General features: G+C 48.6%; 1 protein-coding gene across 1 annotated transcript; it reads right to left on the bottom strand.

The window, feature by feature from the left end:
- Window positions 1-500: 500 nt before the first annotated feature.
- gfod1 (glucose-fructose oxidoreductase domain containing 1) lies at window positions 501-15,311 on the bottom strand. The gene is made up of 2 exons (XM_084703711.1): window positions 14,637-15,311; window positions 501-1,876 (listed from the first exon to the last, which is right to left on the bottom strand). Exons 1-2 carry the CDS (start codon window positions 14,887-14,889, stop codon window positions 945-947), a joined length of 1,185 nt encoding a protein of 394 aa, XP_084559837.1. The 5' UTR covers window positions 14,890-15,311; the 3' UTR covers window positions 501-944.
- Between the last annotated feature and the right edge of the window lie 848 nt (window positions 15,312-16,159).

Below are 16,159 nucleotides of genomic sequence, written 5' to 3'. Positions count from 1 at the left end.
TAGCCGAGGCTAGGGCAGCGTGGCATAGCAGAGGCTAGGACAGCGTATCATAGCAGAGGCTAGGACAGCGTAGCATAGCAGAGGCTAGGACAGCGTAGCATTGCAGAGGCTAGGGCAGCGTGGCCTAGCAGAGGCTAGGACAGCGTAGCATTGACACAGACCATGCCTGTGCCCTTATCCACACATTAGCATGCTACACACGTCAGAGGCTGGCGGCCCACTGTGGGTCTGGGACACGGTCTGCTCTGATTGCATATGGACGTAGCAGTACGAGCCAGGGACCCTCCAGGAGAGATACAGACAGGCGTGGCCCCAGGGCAGGCAGGACCAGGGCAGGCAGGACCAGGGCTGACCTCCAGGGAGGATCTGGGGAGGATTTATTGCCGACTTTGCAGAGGAAAGACCACCTCTAAAAGCCCTAACAGCCAAACTATTGATTTTCTCCCTCTCCCTCTCCCTCTCCCTCTCCCTCTCCCTCTCCCTCTCCCTCTCCCTCTCCCTCTCCCTCTCCCTCTCCCTCTCTCTCTCTCTCTCTCCACTATTTCGCTCCATGGTTCCCGACACAGACACAGAGCCCTCCAAGGGCACTGCGGGATTCAACAAAACATTCACTTTTTCTTTCCAGCAGAGAAAAATGTTAAATCAGGTCCTAGGCATGGCATGGATCCGACAGCAGCGGTGTTGGTTTCCGCGGGAACACAGTGTAAGGTGAGCAATCCTGACCAGAGGTCAGAGTTCATGCACAAGAGCGGACGTGAAGTCTGGGACAACAAGGTCATATCACAGTTCAGATCTCAGGGTTCCAGGAAGCCGGCTAGAAGCTATCCATGCTCCTTATTGGTCAGCCAGCCAGCCAACAGCCAATGGGGAGGCAGAGCATCCACAGCCGTCAGCGGAAGCAGCGGCAGCGGCTCTGCTCGCGTCGCTACGCCTCCCCGCCCCCACTAGCAGTACAGTGACATCCGACTGCGCCGCATGGCCTCGCTGATCAGGTAGGCGGGGCTAACCTCCGGCTCCTCCGTCATCACCGCTACGCTCTGCCACTCCCCGCACTGATTGGACGTCTTGATGGCGTCCACCACGCACAACGCGTACAGGCAGTCCTCAAAGGTGGCCGCCATGGTGAGCGGCCGGCCGTCCCAGGTCCGCCTGTCATCCTGGTCCTTGAAGGCCTGGCGCACCGCCTGCATCATGCGGATGGTCCCGGTGAGGTAGGGGGCGGGGATGTCGCTGAAGGCTTTGTCCGGGAGGGAAGCGTTCTCCAGGGGCGTGCTGTCCTTCAACAGGAGCTCCGCCCCCCCGCCAGCCTCCCCCCCGCTGTTCTTCTGGCCGTAGAGGTCGGTGCCTCTCACCATCAGCCTCCCCACTGTCCCCACCACCACCACCTCCTGGCGGAACTCTCCGGGCTCGTTGAAGTTGAGCGTGACCGTGCAGCAGGCCCCGCCCTCTAGAACCATCTGGAAGGTGCAGAAGTCGTCGCTGGTGATCTGGCGGATCCCTCGGATGTGGTCCGTCTGTTTGACGAACGTCTTGAGGAAGCCGTGCACCTTGGCGGCGCGCTGGCCGGTCAGGAAGGTGAGCAGGTCGATGATGTAACTTCCTACGGAGTGCAGGCCGCCGCCCCCCATTAGGTCGTCACAGCTCCAGTTGTACTTCTTCCCCAGCAGGGAGCCGCTGTGCACCTGCGCCTCGCACACCAGAAGCTCGCCAACGTACCCCTCCTCCACCAGCTCCTTCATCCGCACGAACGCCGGGAGGAAGCGCAGCACGTTACCCATGATGCTCAGCAGCTTGGGGTAGTACTGGGCGGCCGACATCATGCGGAAGGCGTCCAGGGGCGTGGCCGTGCGATCGCAGATCACGTTCTTGCCGATTCCTACGAGAGGGGGAGGAAGGGGGGGAAGGAGGGGGACGGGAAAAAAGAGAGAGAGAGGCAGGGAGAGTGTCAGTTATGAATCTGTTATTCCTGTACAGACATAATATCCTCCCTCTCCACGAAAACATTCCTTGAACACACAATGCAGCCGTGCCAAACCAGGCAACACCCAAAGTAGCTGAGTCAAGGTTTTCAACACCGTCTCCCTGAAACCACCTTAACACTGCAGGTCAAAACAGAACCAACTTAACACTGCAGGTCAAAACAGGACTCTGAGTGACTGAAGACAAAGGCGCTGGGTGTTACTGAAAACTGTTGGGAGACGAGTCTTGTTTGACTACCTTTATATTAGCTTTACTGTGGGGGAGAGATAGATAAACTTAAAGAGAGGGGAGGGAGGGAGAGAGAAAGAGACAGGATGAGATAAAAGAGAGTGAGAGTGAGAGCATCAGAGGCAGCAAAAGCACATCAGAAGCAACCTCATTAAGTTCTCTCTTCATGCTAAAACCTTGTGGAGCTACATCACCCTTCTCATGAGAGATTAGCTGACGTTAGCAGCTTAGCAGTCAGAGACCAGGAGAGAGCTTGGAAATACATCTTCAAAACACAGAGAGGTTTTCAGACGGCTCTACGCAGGAGATCCACTCAAAACACAGAGAGGTTTTCAGACTGCTCTACGCAGGAGATCCACTCAAAACACAGAGAGGTTTTCAGACGGTTCTACGCAGGAGAACAGACATGTAGCTGCTAGATGCTAACAGCTCATTACAGAAGCTCTGGGATGGTTTTGCTGCACTGTACTATGTAGCCTAATAATGTGTATGAGACGTTATTGTTGCAACTGCAGTTGAGATATCACAGCACTGTGCCTGGTAGCTGAGATGAGGTTACAGGCTGGAGAGACAGACAGACAGACAGACAGACAGACAGACAGACAGACAGACAGAGAGAGAGTGAGACAGCACCAAACACACACACACACACTGAACCACACACCCACCCCTCCTGTATGCCAGGCAGCATGCTGTTGGCCTCCCTGGGTCTTCAGTGGAGATGCCATCTCTCATGCTAATCTCCCATTAGCTCCTAACCACCAGACCCAGCCCGGCCAGGAAATTAATCCTCTTGACCCAGTTCTACAGCGGTGCCAGGGGAAAACCCTTCCCCCACACAAAGGCTGACAAGAAAACAGTCCCCCCCCCCCCACCACCACTGGAGATTAATGGAGGTTTTACAGTGAAAGTGTTCATCCTGGAGAAGAGCCTGACAGGGTGTGAACAGGCCATCACATTAGCTAAGCATGTCAAGGACTTTTATTATGAAAGGTACAAACAGCATAAAAAAATACATGCACTACTTGTACGTCGCTTTGGATGAAAGCGTCTGCTAGGCTGTGTGTCCTTGCTCTGACACAGCGATGACCCTGGGCCAGCCTCTCTCAAAGCCACATGGCCTGGGGGGAGGGCACTGACAGCTCTGGTCTACAGAGTCACTGTAGACCAAAGCTAGAGTGACACGCTGGTGCACGCACAGACTCCCACATGAAACAGTGGATGACTTATTCAGCAGGCCGACCGATTAACTGACCGATGATATTGACTCGGTTTACAAAACCCTGGAAAGATCAGAGTGTCTCTCACTAAGCTACACCTGTTATAGTGCACTGAGATTTGCCTCTAGTCCTCTTCTGCTAACTTGCGCTGCCTCAGTGCTGTTTTAGCCATGCTAGCCTATGCTATGACCAAGAGGCTGCCTCCGTGCGGTTTTAGCCATGCTAGCCTATGCTATGACCTAGAGTCCTCCGTGCAGGGCTGGCCCAAGGCCTAAGCAAACTAAGTGGCTGCTTAGGGCCCCCGTGGCTTGTTATAAAAAGCGATTCAGAGGCGCCCCCAAATCAATTCTGCTTAAGGCCCCATAAAGGCTTGGGACGGTCCTGTTTCCGTGTTGGCGTAGGTCATCAGGAAGCTACCCTTAGCCATGTTAACCTATGCTATGAAGAAGTTAGCATTAGCCGTGTTAGACTGTGCTATCAGGGAGCTAGCATTAGCCGTGTTGGAAAGCTTGGAAACATCTCACAGGAGGGTCCAGGGCCGGAAGGGAGCTCAGTAATGGGGCAGAAAAAGCCCCCCACACCTGAGAGCCTGAGACCCCCAGCCTGTCCAGGTTGGGCAGGGTAGCTGACGGGAGGAGGACTGACATGATGTCAGGACCACCTGGGTGAGACTGTCAGCTCCTCTCAGTATCTGTGGCTGACTGCTGTATCCCATCTCTCTCTGCTCCATCATGTTGATTTACCAGAACAGACAAATAAATACACACTTAACAGGAAATTGTCCGGATATTCATGCATGTCAACTCCGCTTTTTGAACAGTTTTTTTTTTAACATGAGTCACATTCCAGACTGTGGGACTGTAGTGTGCACTGTGCTGTAATGGAGTCCGTTTCATGTATTTAACAGATGCTTTTATCCACAGTGACCTACAGAGAGATATGAGCCAACACAAACTACTCACAGTAACAGCTTCACCTCCTTAGATGAAATGAGATTTCATGCTGCTGATGAAAACAAGACATCTGCCATCACTGCTTCCAGGGCGTCAGACTCAGGAAGACTAAGAACGTCTTTGTTTAGCAGACACTGTAACCCACAGCAACATGCTGGGTAGGATTCGAACCTATAGAACCTCTTGATATGCAGCACAAAGCCTCTAACCACTGAGCTACACCCACGAACACTTAAGTGTGACTGGACTTTAACATTGTGGCAAGATGTTGCCCTGGGGATGCAAAAGTGCACCCTCAATCTCAATTATCCCTTTCTCTGTTCCCTGGGAGGAACCAAGTGTAACGCCTGACGATGGAGGGATGGTGGGGAGGAGAACCCACTTCACACTACCAAGATAATTACACACCCAGCTCCTCTCTGAGTCATCAAGACTGGGACTAGAGGAGGGGGGGAGGGCCTGGAGAAAAAGACAGAGAGAGAGAGGGGCTGGAAAGAGTGAAACAGAGATCCACAACCCTGTCACTCAGTGCAGCACCACAGATTGTGTGGAACCTCAGCCTTTGACTACACACTTTGTTCATTTAGAAGGGCCTTTTATCCTAAGCGACAAACAGTACCAAATAGATAGTAAAGCAGAAGACTATACTATACTTTCTTATCCTGACCTGGTTGCTTCAGGACCTGAATCCCTGTCGTATCACTGTCCCTCCCCCCTCCTTCCAGCAGGTTAAACTAGTTCCACCTGTCTGAAGATGCAGTTCCACACACAGCTCATGGGAAAAGGCAGGCTCGTGGTCTTTGAATAGATAAATTAACCCTCAGACAGACAGAGACAGAGAGAGAAGAGAGACAGAGACAGAGAGAGAAGAGAGAGAGAGAGAGAGGGGGGTAAGAGACAAATCAGCTGCAGTTGTACTAGACATCCTGAGGTGCTTTCTTTCTTTCTTTCTCTCTCCTCTTTCTCTCCCTCCCTCGAAATAATTTTTTCAACTTCAAACTTTTCAACTTTAGAGTACAGTTGTACTCATCGATGATGCAAAAATAAATTGCAAATATTTTTTCACCCTTTTAAAAGTTTTTTTTCGCAGATATTTCTTCAATCTAAATCTCTCTCAATCTATCTCTTTTTCTCAAATTAAATTTTTAACTGTGTGTGTGTGTGTTTTTTCTTCAACCTTTCAAAAACGAACACATCCACCAGAAGAGCATCCTGGACTCAAAAGGCCCAGGTGGGATTAGCATGGGTGCTTAAAAATCACAGCCAAACACAGCACGGCCTTCACTTTAGGATGCTAAAAATAGCAACGTTTGGAATGGATCGACTCGATCTGTGTAAAAGCTGAAAGGTGACGCGCTCCTCTCTGAGGTGGTGTTAAGGGTACAGAGCGACACGTAGCGCGCTGCTCTCTGAGGTGGTGTTGAGGGTACAGAGCGACACGTAGCGCGCTGCTCTCTGAGGTGGTGTTAAGGGTACAGAGCGACACGTAGCGCGCTGCTCTCTGAGGTGGTGTTGAGGGTACAGAGCGACACGTAGCGCGGTAGATGTTGATGCAGACAGGCGGCTAGCTAGCTGGCTGGAAGCCAGGAGTGTCCGTAAGTGGAACTCTGGAAGCTGTCTGCCTCTGTAAACAAGTTAGACTGACCGCTGTCATCTTCCTAATGACAAGTGAAGATACTCGTGAAGATTCACAGAGCTGCGACCATTAAATGTATGTTGTGTGTGTGTGTGTTTGAATGAATGAATGTATGTGTGAGCGACCATCATTGTTTTCTCCAGTCTTACTGAAGTAGAATTCTTATGTTGGTGTTAGTCAGGTGGCTGAGCGGTTAGGGAATCGGGCTAGTAATCAGAAGGTTGCTGGTTCGATTTCCAGCCGTGCCAAATTACGCTGTGTTGTTGAGCAGGGCACTTCACCCTACTTGCCTCAGGGGGAATGTCCCTGTACTTACTGTAGGTCGCTCTGGATAAGAGCGTCTGCTAAATGGCTAAGTGTAATGTTGCAGATTGTGAATCAATTCAAATACTGCATTGATTTCACATTCACTAAAAATCCACCCAATACCCTAAGTTGAAACAAGAACATATGTTAATCTAAATGTTACCTATCAAATGACAGCTTACTATATTGTCATTATATTTGTATTTTTTCAGTACAAAGTGTGCTTACTTTGTATATTCACATACGTATTGACAACTTTATGCTAGTATGTTTGTACAGCCTCCAGGTCTAAGATGGACTTCTCACAGAGATCCAGCACATCTGCTCTGTGAAGGGAGGAAAAACCAGACACCTAGCAACAAGCACATCTCATCTCCCCCTCTGGTTCTGTAAATTGAATTTGTCTTAAAGCGATTACAGAAGGAAGCCAAGAGAACACTCTGGAGGGGAGGGCACATACCCAGCAGCCTAACCCTAACCCTAACCCTAACTGCACTGCTGTCGGACACCAACCGAACACAAAACTACTTCTCTGCTGACTAATTTGCTCTTTTTGTTTTCCTCCTCCAGTGTTGCACACAGTCTTACATTAGCATGCTAATTGCTCCTTGTATTGACAGCAGTGAGGAATGAGAGAACTTCTAGTAGGCTAGGGGACTGAACAATGTTTGCTTTTCCTGGCAAAAGAAAAGGCAACTTTGAATGGTAGGGCTTAGAATAAATTGCTCCATTGCTACAGAGTTATTCCCTCTAAGATGGGAAATTTATATAATATTTTTTTATATATAAAAAGGTCAGGACTTCAGTGCAAATTACCCTTATAACTTACATAAAGACTAAATGTCTACCGAAACATAGACCTGTCCAGTACTGAATCTCCGCCACAGGAGATGGAACTGATAGTCCTGCCGCTAACCAAAGCACACCGGCAGGTCTGAATGATAGCCAAAAGTAGTAAGAGAAGGTTGGGTAGTCCACTGGCGAACTAACAATACTGATCCTACAACAAAGGTTGCGTTCATAAACCCTCTGGACTCTGGTTGTTGGGTGTTCTGAAGGTCAGGGCTTTAAGCCTGAGGGATGATGAAGGCCATTAGCATCACTTAGTCATGGCTTCCTGCTACTGATGCTGGCGTAGCTAACGGTTAGCTAATCCTTCCCAAATGGTTCGAGTGCACTACTAGAAACCTTAAGCGTGTAATGGAAGGCGCAGTTCTGGTTGGACTAAAGTAGCAGTAATACTGCAGACAAAACGATAAACACGTAGGGTTTTGAAAACAAACCACAAGGATCAATTTATTATATTAAACCAAAATGGAACATTACAAAACCTCCATGAAAATAAACTTTGAGGAAGACCTCCCATTTCCATGGTTACCCTTGTTAATTTTTAGATCCCTCCATGCCGTCGTCTCCTGTGTAATAACTGAGATATGCAGCCTATTAAAACATGACAGCCGCACAAAGAAAGAAGGATGGCGTGTCACATTTACATGGAGTCATTCTGCACAATGTTCATGCTAATATAAAAACAAAACAACAATGTTCATGCTAATCAAAACATGTTGGGCTGGAGCGAGCAAGAGAGCTAACCAGGCAGGTTGGCTTTAAGCTCTGTCCATGAAATGACAGGAGCAGCATAAATGTCAAAACCATTAAGGCCTAATTTGAAAGGGTAAAGCGCTTGTTGAGGCAGAACACCGAGCGAGTAGAGTAATTATCCACAACACTGTGAGTAGCTAATATAAAACACGGAGGGTTTAGCTCAGTGGTTAGAGTGCCCAGCTGCAGATCAAGAGATCACAGGCTCGAATTCCAACATGTATTGCATGTTGCTTTGGGCAAAAGCATCAGCTAAATGCTTACATAAAATGTAACCATCTTTACATTTAGTCAAACTGCCTTTCACAATAAAAGTCACGTTGGTAGTTCCAGGGAAAGATCGTGAGAAAGGGTTACTGACGAGAACTAGCAAGGGAAGCCATCATTTCCTCCGGCTTGTGTTGAGGAGATGAAGGACACCTCCCCCGCTGCTGATGACTGGCTGCGCCGATCGTGTGCCACATGCTAATGATCTGATGGCTACAGAGACAGGAAGGGCTTTGGTCCCTGAGCACCAATCAGAGCCATCTTAATTCCCCCAAGGAGACCCACGCACGAGATAGGAGACAGCCTGACTGTTGGCCTCTGTACACGTGACTACATTCACTTCAGTCCTAATCTTATTATGTTTATACTGTGACACAGTGGTGTGTGTGTGTGTGTGTGTGTGCGAGGGGTTCCATTGCCCTTCATGTGTTAATCACAGTGAAGTAAGGGGATCAGAGTAAGTGTTAACTTGTGCAACGTTCATTATCAACCTCTGTTCCTCAGTCAGAGAAAAGACAGCAGTGTTCTGTGTTCCTTAAATATACAGCACGGGTGAAGCTCAGTGGGGAGAGCGTTTGACTACAGATCAAGAGGACCCGGGTTCAAATCCCCCTGGAACGTGGCTTTGGATAAAAACCACAACTAAATGAATACATCCTGCAACTTTCCCCAACAAACTATACATATAATGACATCAAATATATAATGAAGGGTTAGTAATAAGGGTTATAATGAAGGTTCAACTCAAACCAGCAAGTCCTCCTGTCAGGAGGCCAGGTGGGGGCAGGGTGGTTATTAGCGTGTTGGAGCGCGTGCAGCTGGGTGTCAGTGAGGGCAGACACAGGCGTGGTTATTAACTCCCAGGAATCGCAGCTGAGGGTTCATCAACACAACACCATGACACGCCTCACTGTCACTCAGTCCTGAAGAGACTGATGCAGATCAACTCCCTTTCAACCAGTAACAAGGGGAGGCCACAGAGAAAGGGGGGGGAGACAGACCATCATCACGACAGACCTCCCTGGCACAGCCATACTAATGTGCTGAACTCCCTGCATCAGCAGGAATGCTGTTCTTCCTGCATTTAAGGATAGCAACAATTGAGTTAGGCTAATCGTTCCTCTACTTGGTCTGGCTGAGCTAATCACTCAGGGCTCTGTTTGGAAGATCTCCAGGAGAGAGAGAGACACACACAAACTTTCAACAAACTTCAACAAACTCACCGCAGCCTGACTAATGCACATACACTATATTGCCAAAAATATTCACTCAGCTATCCAAATCATTGAATTCAGGTGCACAAAGGAAGGACCATAAAGACATGGATGAGCGAGTTTGGTGTGGAAGAACTTGACTGGCCTGCACAGAGTCCTGACCTCAACCCCATAGAACACCTTTGGGATGAATTAGAGAGGAGACTGCCAGCCAGGCCCTCTCGTCCAACATCTGTGTCTGACCTCACAAATGCACTTCTGGAAGAATGGTCCAAAATTCCCATAAACACACTCATAAACCTTGTGGAAAGCCTTCCACAAGAAGAGGTGAAGCTGTTATAGCCGCAAAGGGTGGGCCGACATCATATTAAATGCTATGGTTTCATAACGGGATGTCACTCACGTTCATATGAGTGGGAAGGCAGAAGAGAGAATACTTTTGTCAATATAGTGTGTCTTAGAGAGGGCAGGGCTTGGGCAACATGAGGCTTCTAAGTGTTTAAATATAGACATTGGCCTTGATAAACCACAGTTAACTCCATACATATATCTACACTTAACATGTTGTTTTCTAAGGCCTTATATTTCACCTTCTATTGTGTTTCAATACAAGTTGGTTATGTTTGAGTAGGATCACATTTCATCAATGAGATGGATTGGCTGTTCTGAGTAGATTAGAGTTTGCAGGGGGGAGCTTGAGTTGTTGTTCATTAAAGTCTTCTAATATCACACCCTGCCAACAGTCATTTGGTGTGTGTGTGTGTGTGTGTGAGAGGGTTGGGGGGGATTAACATTGTCATCTCAGCCCACTTCCTGCTTCCCGTCATAACGAGACCACCAAGGTACACTTGAGATGACTGTACACACTCTGGGCAACACACACACACACACACACACCAACAGGAACCACATATAACAGCATACAGATACACACAAACAGGAAACACATCTAAAAGCATACACACACACAGGAAGTGAGACTGCAGTGTGACGAGTTCACATGCCCTGGGTTTAAAAATGAAACAAGTTAACCTCAAATAACATCTCCAGAAAGTACAATCAAATCTACCAGGTTCTGAAAACAGTTTCCTGTGGAATTACATTTGTTAACCTATCAGTGATCGTGTACATTGGTGTGATATGATCAGACAGCTTCTTTACCACCGTAGGGCCACCCTGCCCCTCCCCCTCTCTCCCTTTCCCTCTCTCTCCCTTGTCTCCACACACGCCCTGCCTACCCATGCTCCTTGGAGAACAATTAGGACACATGAGCATGCTTGTTTCTACACACACAAACACACGTACGCATACACACACGTACGCTAATGCCTGCACACACTCACTCACTCACACACACACTCTTAAAGACGCGTGCGCACACACACACAACCCCCCACACACGTTGTAGATAGAAGGCACCTGACTCTCATCTTGGGAATAGAGGATGGAAGATACAAATCTGCAGCGGATCAGGTGCCAAGCACTCTCCACATTCAATAAGCCATGTTCACTTTTAATAACCGCATGCCGAGACAGAATTCCCTTCATTGTTCACCAAACAAAGCCTGGTCTTGTGGGAACATAACCGAGTTGATTTGGAATGTGTAGGTCTTCGGTGGCGTACCCGGCTAAAGCGGTGTTTATGATAAGTGATGGTGAAGCGCTTGACTCCAGAGGATTCTAGTTTGAACCCCGACCCCTAAGAGACGGAGCGATAGCGACGGGTAGGCCTACTTGAACCGGTCTAACTCCCTCCTCAGTAGAAACAGCCTCCACCCGCACCAGCTAGCTTCTCAGTGTGTAGCTACCTATTCAGTGTGCAGCTGGGTAAAGCCGACTTTATGAAAGGTGGCTGTTGCGTGCGTGAGCCAGACGAGGATGACCCTTGTTCGATCCTCTGAGTGTTTGTTACACCCTGGCTAACTCCAGCCAGGAGCGCTGCTGGTTCACAGCAACACCCCTTCGCAGTCTCCCTGGAGTCAGAGACGGGGACAGAGACGCGCCAGAAGTGAGTCATATTTATTTATTGGAGTTGCCAATCTGGACGAAGCCAGCGGGAGATCTGTCTGTCTCAGACAGACAACGGACATATGCTAAAATCCGGTTAAAAAAAACGTGCTTCAGGAAAGCCTGGTTAAAAGACAGGTCCCCTCCCCAGAGGAATGCTCGCTCTCCTAGCCCCGCAGCAGGCTGAAAGAGCCCCTGTTAGGACACTTCTCCAGACACACAAAAGCAATTTCACCCTCAGACAGGATTATTTTCTCAGCAACACAGTCACACACACACACATATTAGCATGCTAATGGCCATCAAGGAGAGCTTGACATGAATGAGGGGGAGAGGACAGGCAGAGGTGAAGGAGGAGAGGTGAGGTTGAGAGGGAGAGCAGGGGAGGTGAGGTTGAGAGAGGGAGGGTTTCTACCAGCGGTTCTGTGGGTGAAAGCAGCCTCCACACTCTGCTGACTTCAGGACGGAGGAACTGCAACCAGGGACTGTCAAACATGAACACAGCCCTGCCAGACATCTTCGTCTGAATACTTCCAGACGTCCCTGCCATCTAGGACTGTGAAGTGTCACGAGAGAAACTAACAAGTGGTCCTCTCAAAAAGATCGCCAGCATCTCTCTCATCCCAGCACAGTCTCTCTCATCCCAGTACCGTCTCTCTGACGGGGTTAATCTGTAATCCCACGGTGCTCAGCGTTGTGCAGCCTAGCGGGTAGCGAGAGCTGCTATTCTTAGGCGCTCTGGTCTGGCCTGAGGAAGCGCCTCACTGCGGCGCTGAACACTGACCTGTCATCTGATAGGCTGCTTGACCTGTCATCTGATAGGCTGTTCACAACCAGACTCACACACAGGCAAAGGTCAGGTTCTTCATAGACAGTGAGGAAAGGAGGAAAAACCGGAGAGGAGGGAGGAGAAAAGAGAGAGTAGAAAGGACTGGAGTAGAGAGGAGGGGAGTATCTGGAGTGACCTTGACATGTCAACAGAGATGTCTGCATCATGCAGCCCTGGGTCATGTGACAGGTATGTGTGTATCCCACAGTCAACACAGGCAGTCGTGTGTACGCTATTAGAATAAAGAAGTTCACCTGAACGTCACTCTCAGGTTCCATAGCAAGAGACCTCTCAGACTCCCCACGTTTTCACTCTGTTCTCCCCTCTCTGTCACACTGGCCAGTGAGAGAGTCTGCTCATCCAGACTACAGTAAGGACTCCAAAAGATCTAAAGCCAAGCAGCTTCAAACCCCCCTGAGCCAGAGAGGAAGATGTACTTTCACGAGCTGTCCAGAAACTCTGCACTCATGCGAGTGTGCTTTCACGAGGCGGAGAGGGGAGCCTAACCCGATCATCCCTGCACATGCCCTGAGAAACCCTCTGTGACATCAGAGCCTCAGGAATGCTCAGGTGGACAAAACTTCAGACAGCAAGACGTTGTCAGGCAGGAAGAACTGGTTTCCTCCCAGTTTCACTGCTGTGACTGAGGGACTGAAGTGTTGGTTGCTGGAGGGGAAGTCTTGAAGGATCCATGAATATCATTGAGATATTTAAGGATATTTAAACTGCCATCATTAAATGAATGGGGTGTGAGTGTCTCATAAAGAAGTCAACTGTTGTAAAATGATGTGGGCGTCATATAACAGGACAGCTGTGAGAACTGTACACAAAACACTTGGGAGGTGCTGACATATTAGTCCTGTGTAGACCGATCGTCTGACTGTGTTAGAGAGCGTGCCTGATGGCATGGTCTCTCCTCTCTGCAGAGCAAGCCCAGCCAGGAGAGACACACTGGGAGATCCTCACAGGTCCAGAACACAGCAGAGGGAAGAGAGCCATGCGGTTACTGTCTGTCCAACCTCAGTGACATATGAATCCATTACCACACTTTAGGGAAGTTCATGTGTTCACTGTGCCTGGCATCAGGATATGGTTACTTTGCGATGCGGATGGTAAATACAGACTGTCACTTGACCACCGAAACACTGTAGAACTACACGCTTCTGGACCGTGACATTCTACTGTACTTATAACGCATGGATTTAGATAAAAGGGTCGGCTAAATTGATCAAATGTAATGTACTGTACATGTGTACATCATGAGTGAGCACACCAAATCTCTCAGAGATTCATGATTCAAACTGCATCCAGCATCTCCATTGTCATGTTGGTCTGAACCAGATACACACGCTGGTAAAACTGGTCTAATGACAGTTTAAGTGCTGTTGATGTGCGTCATGCTTAGTGGTGACAATGCATCATTAATCACGAGCGTATCACTGCTTAACAGGAGCAATCTGAAAAAAACCTGACGTTGGTAGTCCACAATGCAAAAACGTAATTTTCTTTCATCAGCAGCTCAATATCGACTCTGTAATGTCTCTACTGAAAAACGCCGGGAGACGAAAACTTCCTCTTTCATATCCTTGTCAGATCGACAGACCCATATCTTTAACTCTTATCTGACCAGATAGCTGACCCCAAACACCTCAAGAGGGGGGCGGGGGGGTCAACGAGTGCGATGTCATGTCACTATTGTGCCCAATATGGGCCCAATATGCCCGTGACTCGCAGAGGGCAGTTTAGACCTCGTGGTTATTTTAAGGCTCCACAGAAAAACACCTCCGTCCGGATGTGAACCAGCCCCGCTTCTCTCGCCTTGACTTCCCCACGTTGTTACCAGACACCTGCATGTGTCCGTTTGTCTGTGGGTCCATTTACATCACATTATCCCCCGGCGCGTGTGCAGAGTGCTGGTCATTTGGAAGTACTTAAACCTTTTATACGTTATAACCACCGTCCTGTCAAAGTCAAACCCTTCTGCTGCATCATTTGTTTAGCAGACTAATGGCGTTTATTGTTAGTCACAGATTTATTAAAAATAACAGGACTGAATCGACATGGTCTATTAGTTTAGATGCATACCTATTCAAATCTGGTTCAAATCTGCGTGAGATTTGCTACATTTCCGAAACACAAACTGCCACTGATGATATGAACTAGAACTCTCAACGGAGGTCCATCTCATGTTTAGATGACCACACCTGTGTAGCCTACCGCTTGACTGTCCTGTGTGAACAACCACAACAACAGATCATCATATCCATACCTATGAACACACCTGTTATTATTTGTTATTTATGTAAGCCATTGTAGCACGCGCTATATAGTACACATCTGGCAGTGCTCCCTAATGAACTGGACACGATCCCGCGCTCAATCCCACAGACTCACCTAGCGTTTTGACAGCGATCTGCCGCGTTAGAGGTGGAGGAAGGTTGATGCACACCAAATCCACATCCTGATGCAGCAAAACGTCGTCGATCCTATTGGTGTAAAACGGCACGTTCATTTCCTTGGCCAGCTCCTCGGCTTCCTCCTGAGTCCGACCCCACAGCGCCTTAACCGCGAACCCTTCGTTCTTCAGAAGGGGGATAATTACCCTCGCGGTCAAGCTCGTGCCGAACACGCCGACCCCGGGAAGCATGGCTCGAGTCTCCGTATTTCACAACTCGCGACGAGACCAACTTCACAGGACAGCCGCGCGGCAGACGCGAGAGGAAGAGCAGATATGATAAGCGTCAGGTTGGCCATCCACCTGCGCTAACCGATCCGGTATAGAGCATTGTCGCATTGCCTCTGAATGATTCCGCATATAAAACGATCCAACTATTCCAGCCCAAACGACAAATCGTTATAGAATCCCAGTGCACCAGTCACATTCTTTATAATCTTCGTCTGGCAAAGACCGCACCAATGAATGGCATGTCACCTACTGTGTTATTGTTGCAACGCCCTCCTCCAGCATACGGGGGAGAAAATACTCTAATGTCCTTCCAGCTCTAGCGAGGTGCCCAAACACCGTCGGCCTCCAGTATTTGATCGCACACACAGTCGACGATTTGGAGGTATAACGCCGCTTGTTATCGATGTTGCAACCCCGCTCTGCACTACTGTGCTGGATACGTCAGACTCTTAGTGCGTTCTCCTCCCCGTTTTAACCCGTTCACTCCAGTCAAAGTGGTAGAACCGGTCCCTCGCGCACATAGCCTTTAACCTCAGTATAAAGACAGCAGTGAAGATGGTGAAGAAGGATATATTTCATTATCATCCAAGATTAAATATGTGGTGTAGAATGATGAAAAATAATAAGTAATACATATTTTGACTGTAATGTGAATTAAAGTGTGTGTGTGTGTGTGTGTGTGGGGGGGGGGGGGGGGGCAGAAATGGAATGCCTTTGACAATAGCCAGTATATACTTGAGCTATTTTTTTCTACTGACAACAATGAACAACGCTCTTTGAAGCCTGGAGGATTTGCATTTCATCACGATAAACGCGGCTGTGCACCGCATTGCTCCTAGACATCCAGAACAGGGCGCAGGCACGACACAGCGGAAAGCGCGCTCTATAGCCTTCTTTTCTCTGGGTTCCCTCCTTTACTACCCACCCATAAATCATCAAAACATTAAACCTCATCGACCACATTCCGCCCTCGCCGTATCCTTCATGTAGCTTATAGACTAGTGTCATGGAGGCCTACGAGCAGGTATTTCGCCGTTAGCCCACCGTTTTACAGGGTAGGGCCTACAACAAGATTCCAATCAATTCTTTGAACGGTAAAAACGAAACGTCAGTCAGAAACGGTCAATATTTGGGACTGGAGAAGCTACATCTACGTGGACCTCTCGAGAGCATAGTCCACATATTTCTGTCTGCGGATGTTTCATTGATCAGGTAAACAGGTCACCAAACA

Source organism: Hypomesus nipponensis, chromosome 8, assembly GCF_054491055.1.
Source record: "Hypomesus nipponensis isolate SF chromosome 8, ASM5449105v1, whole genome shotgun sequence".
Taxonomy (NCBI): domain Eukaryota; kingdom Metazoa; phylum Chordata; class Actinopteri; order Osmeriformes; family Osmeridae; genus Hypomesus; species Hypomesus nipponensis.
This window is presented reverse-complemented; position numbering and strand designations above follow the sequence as displayed.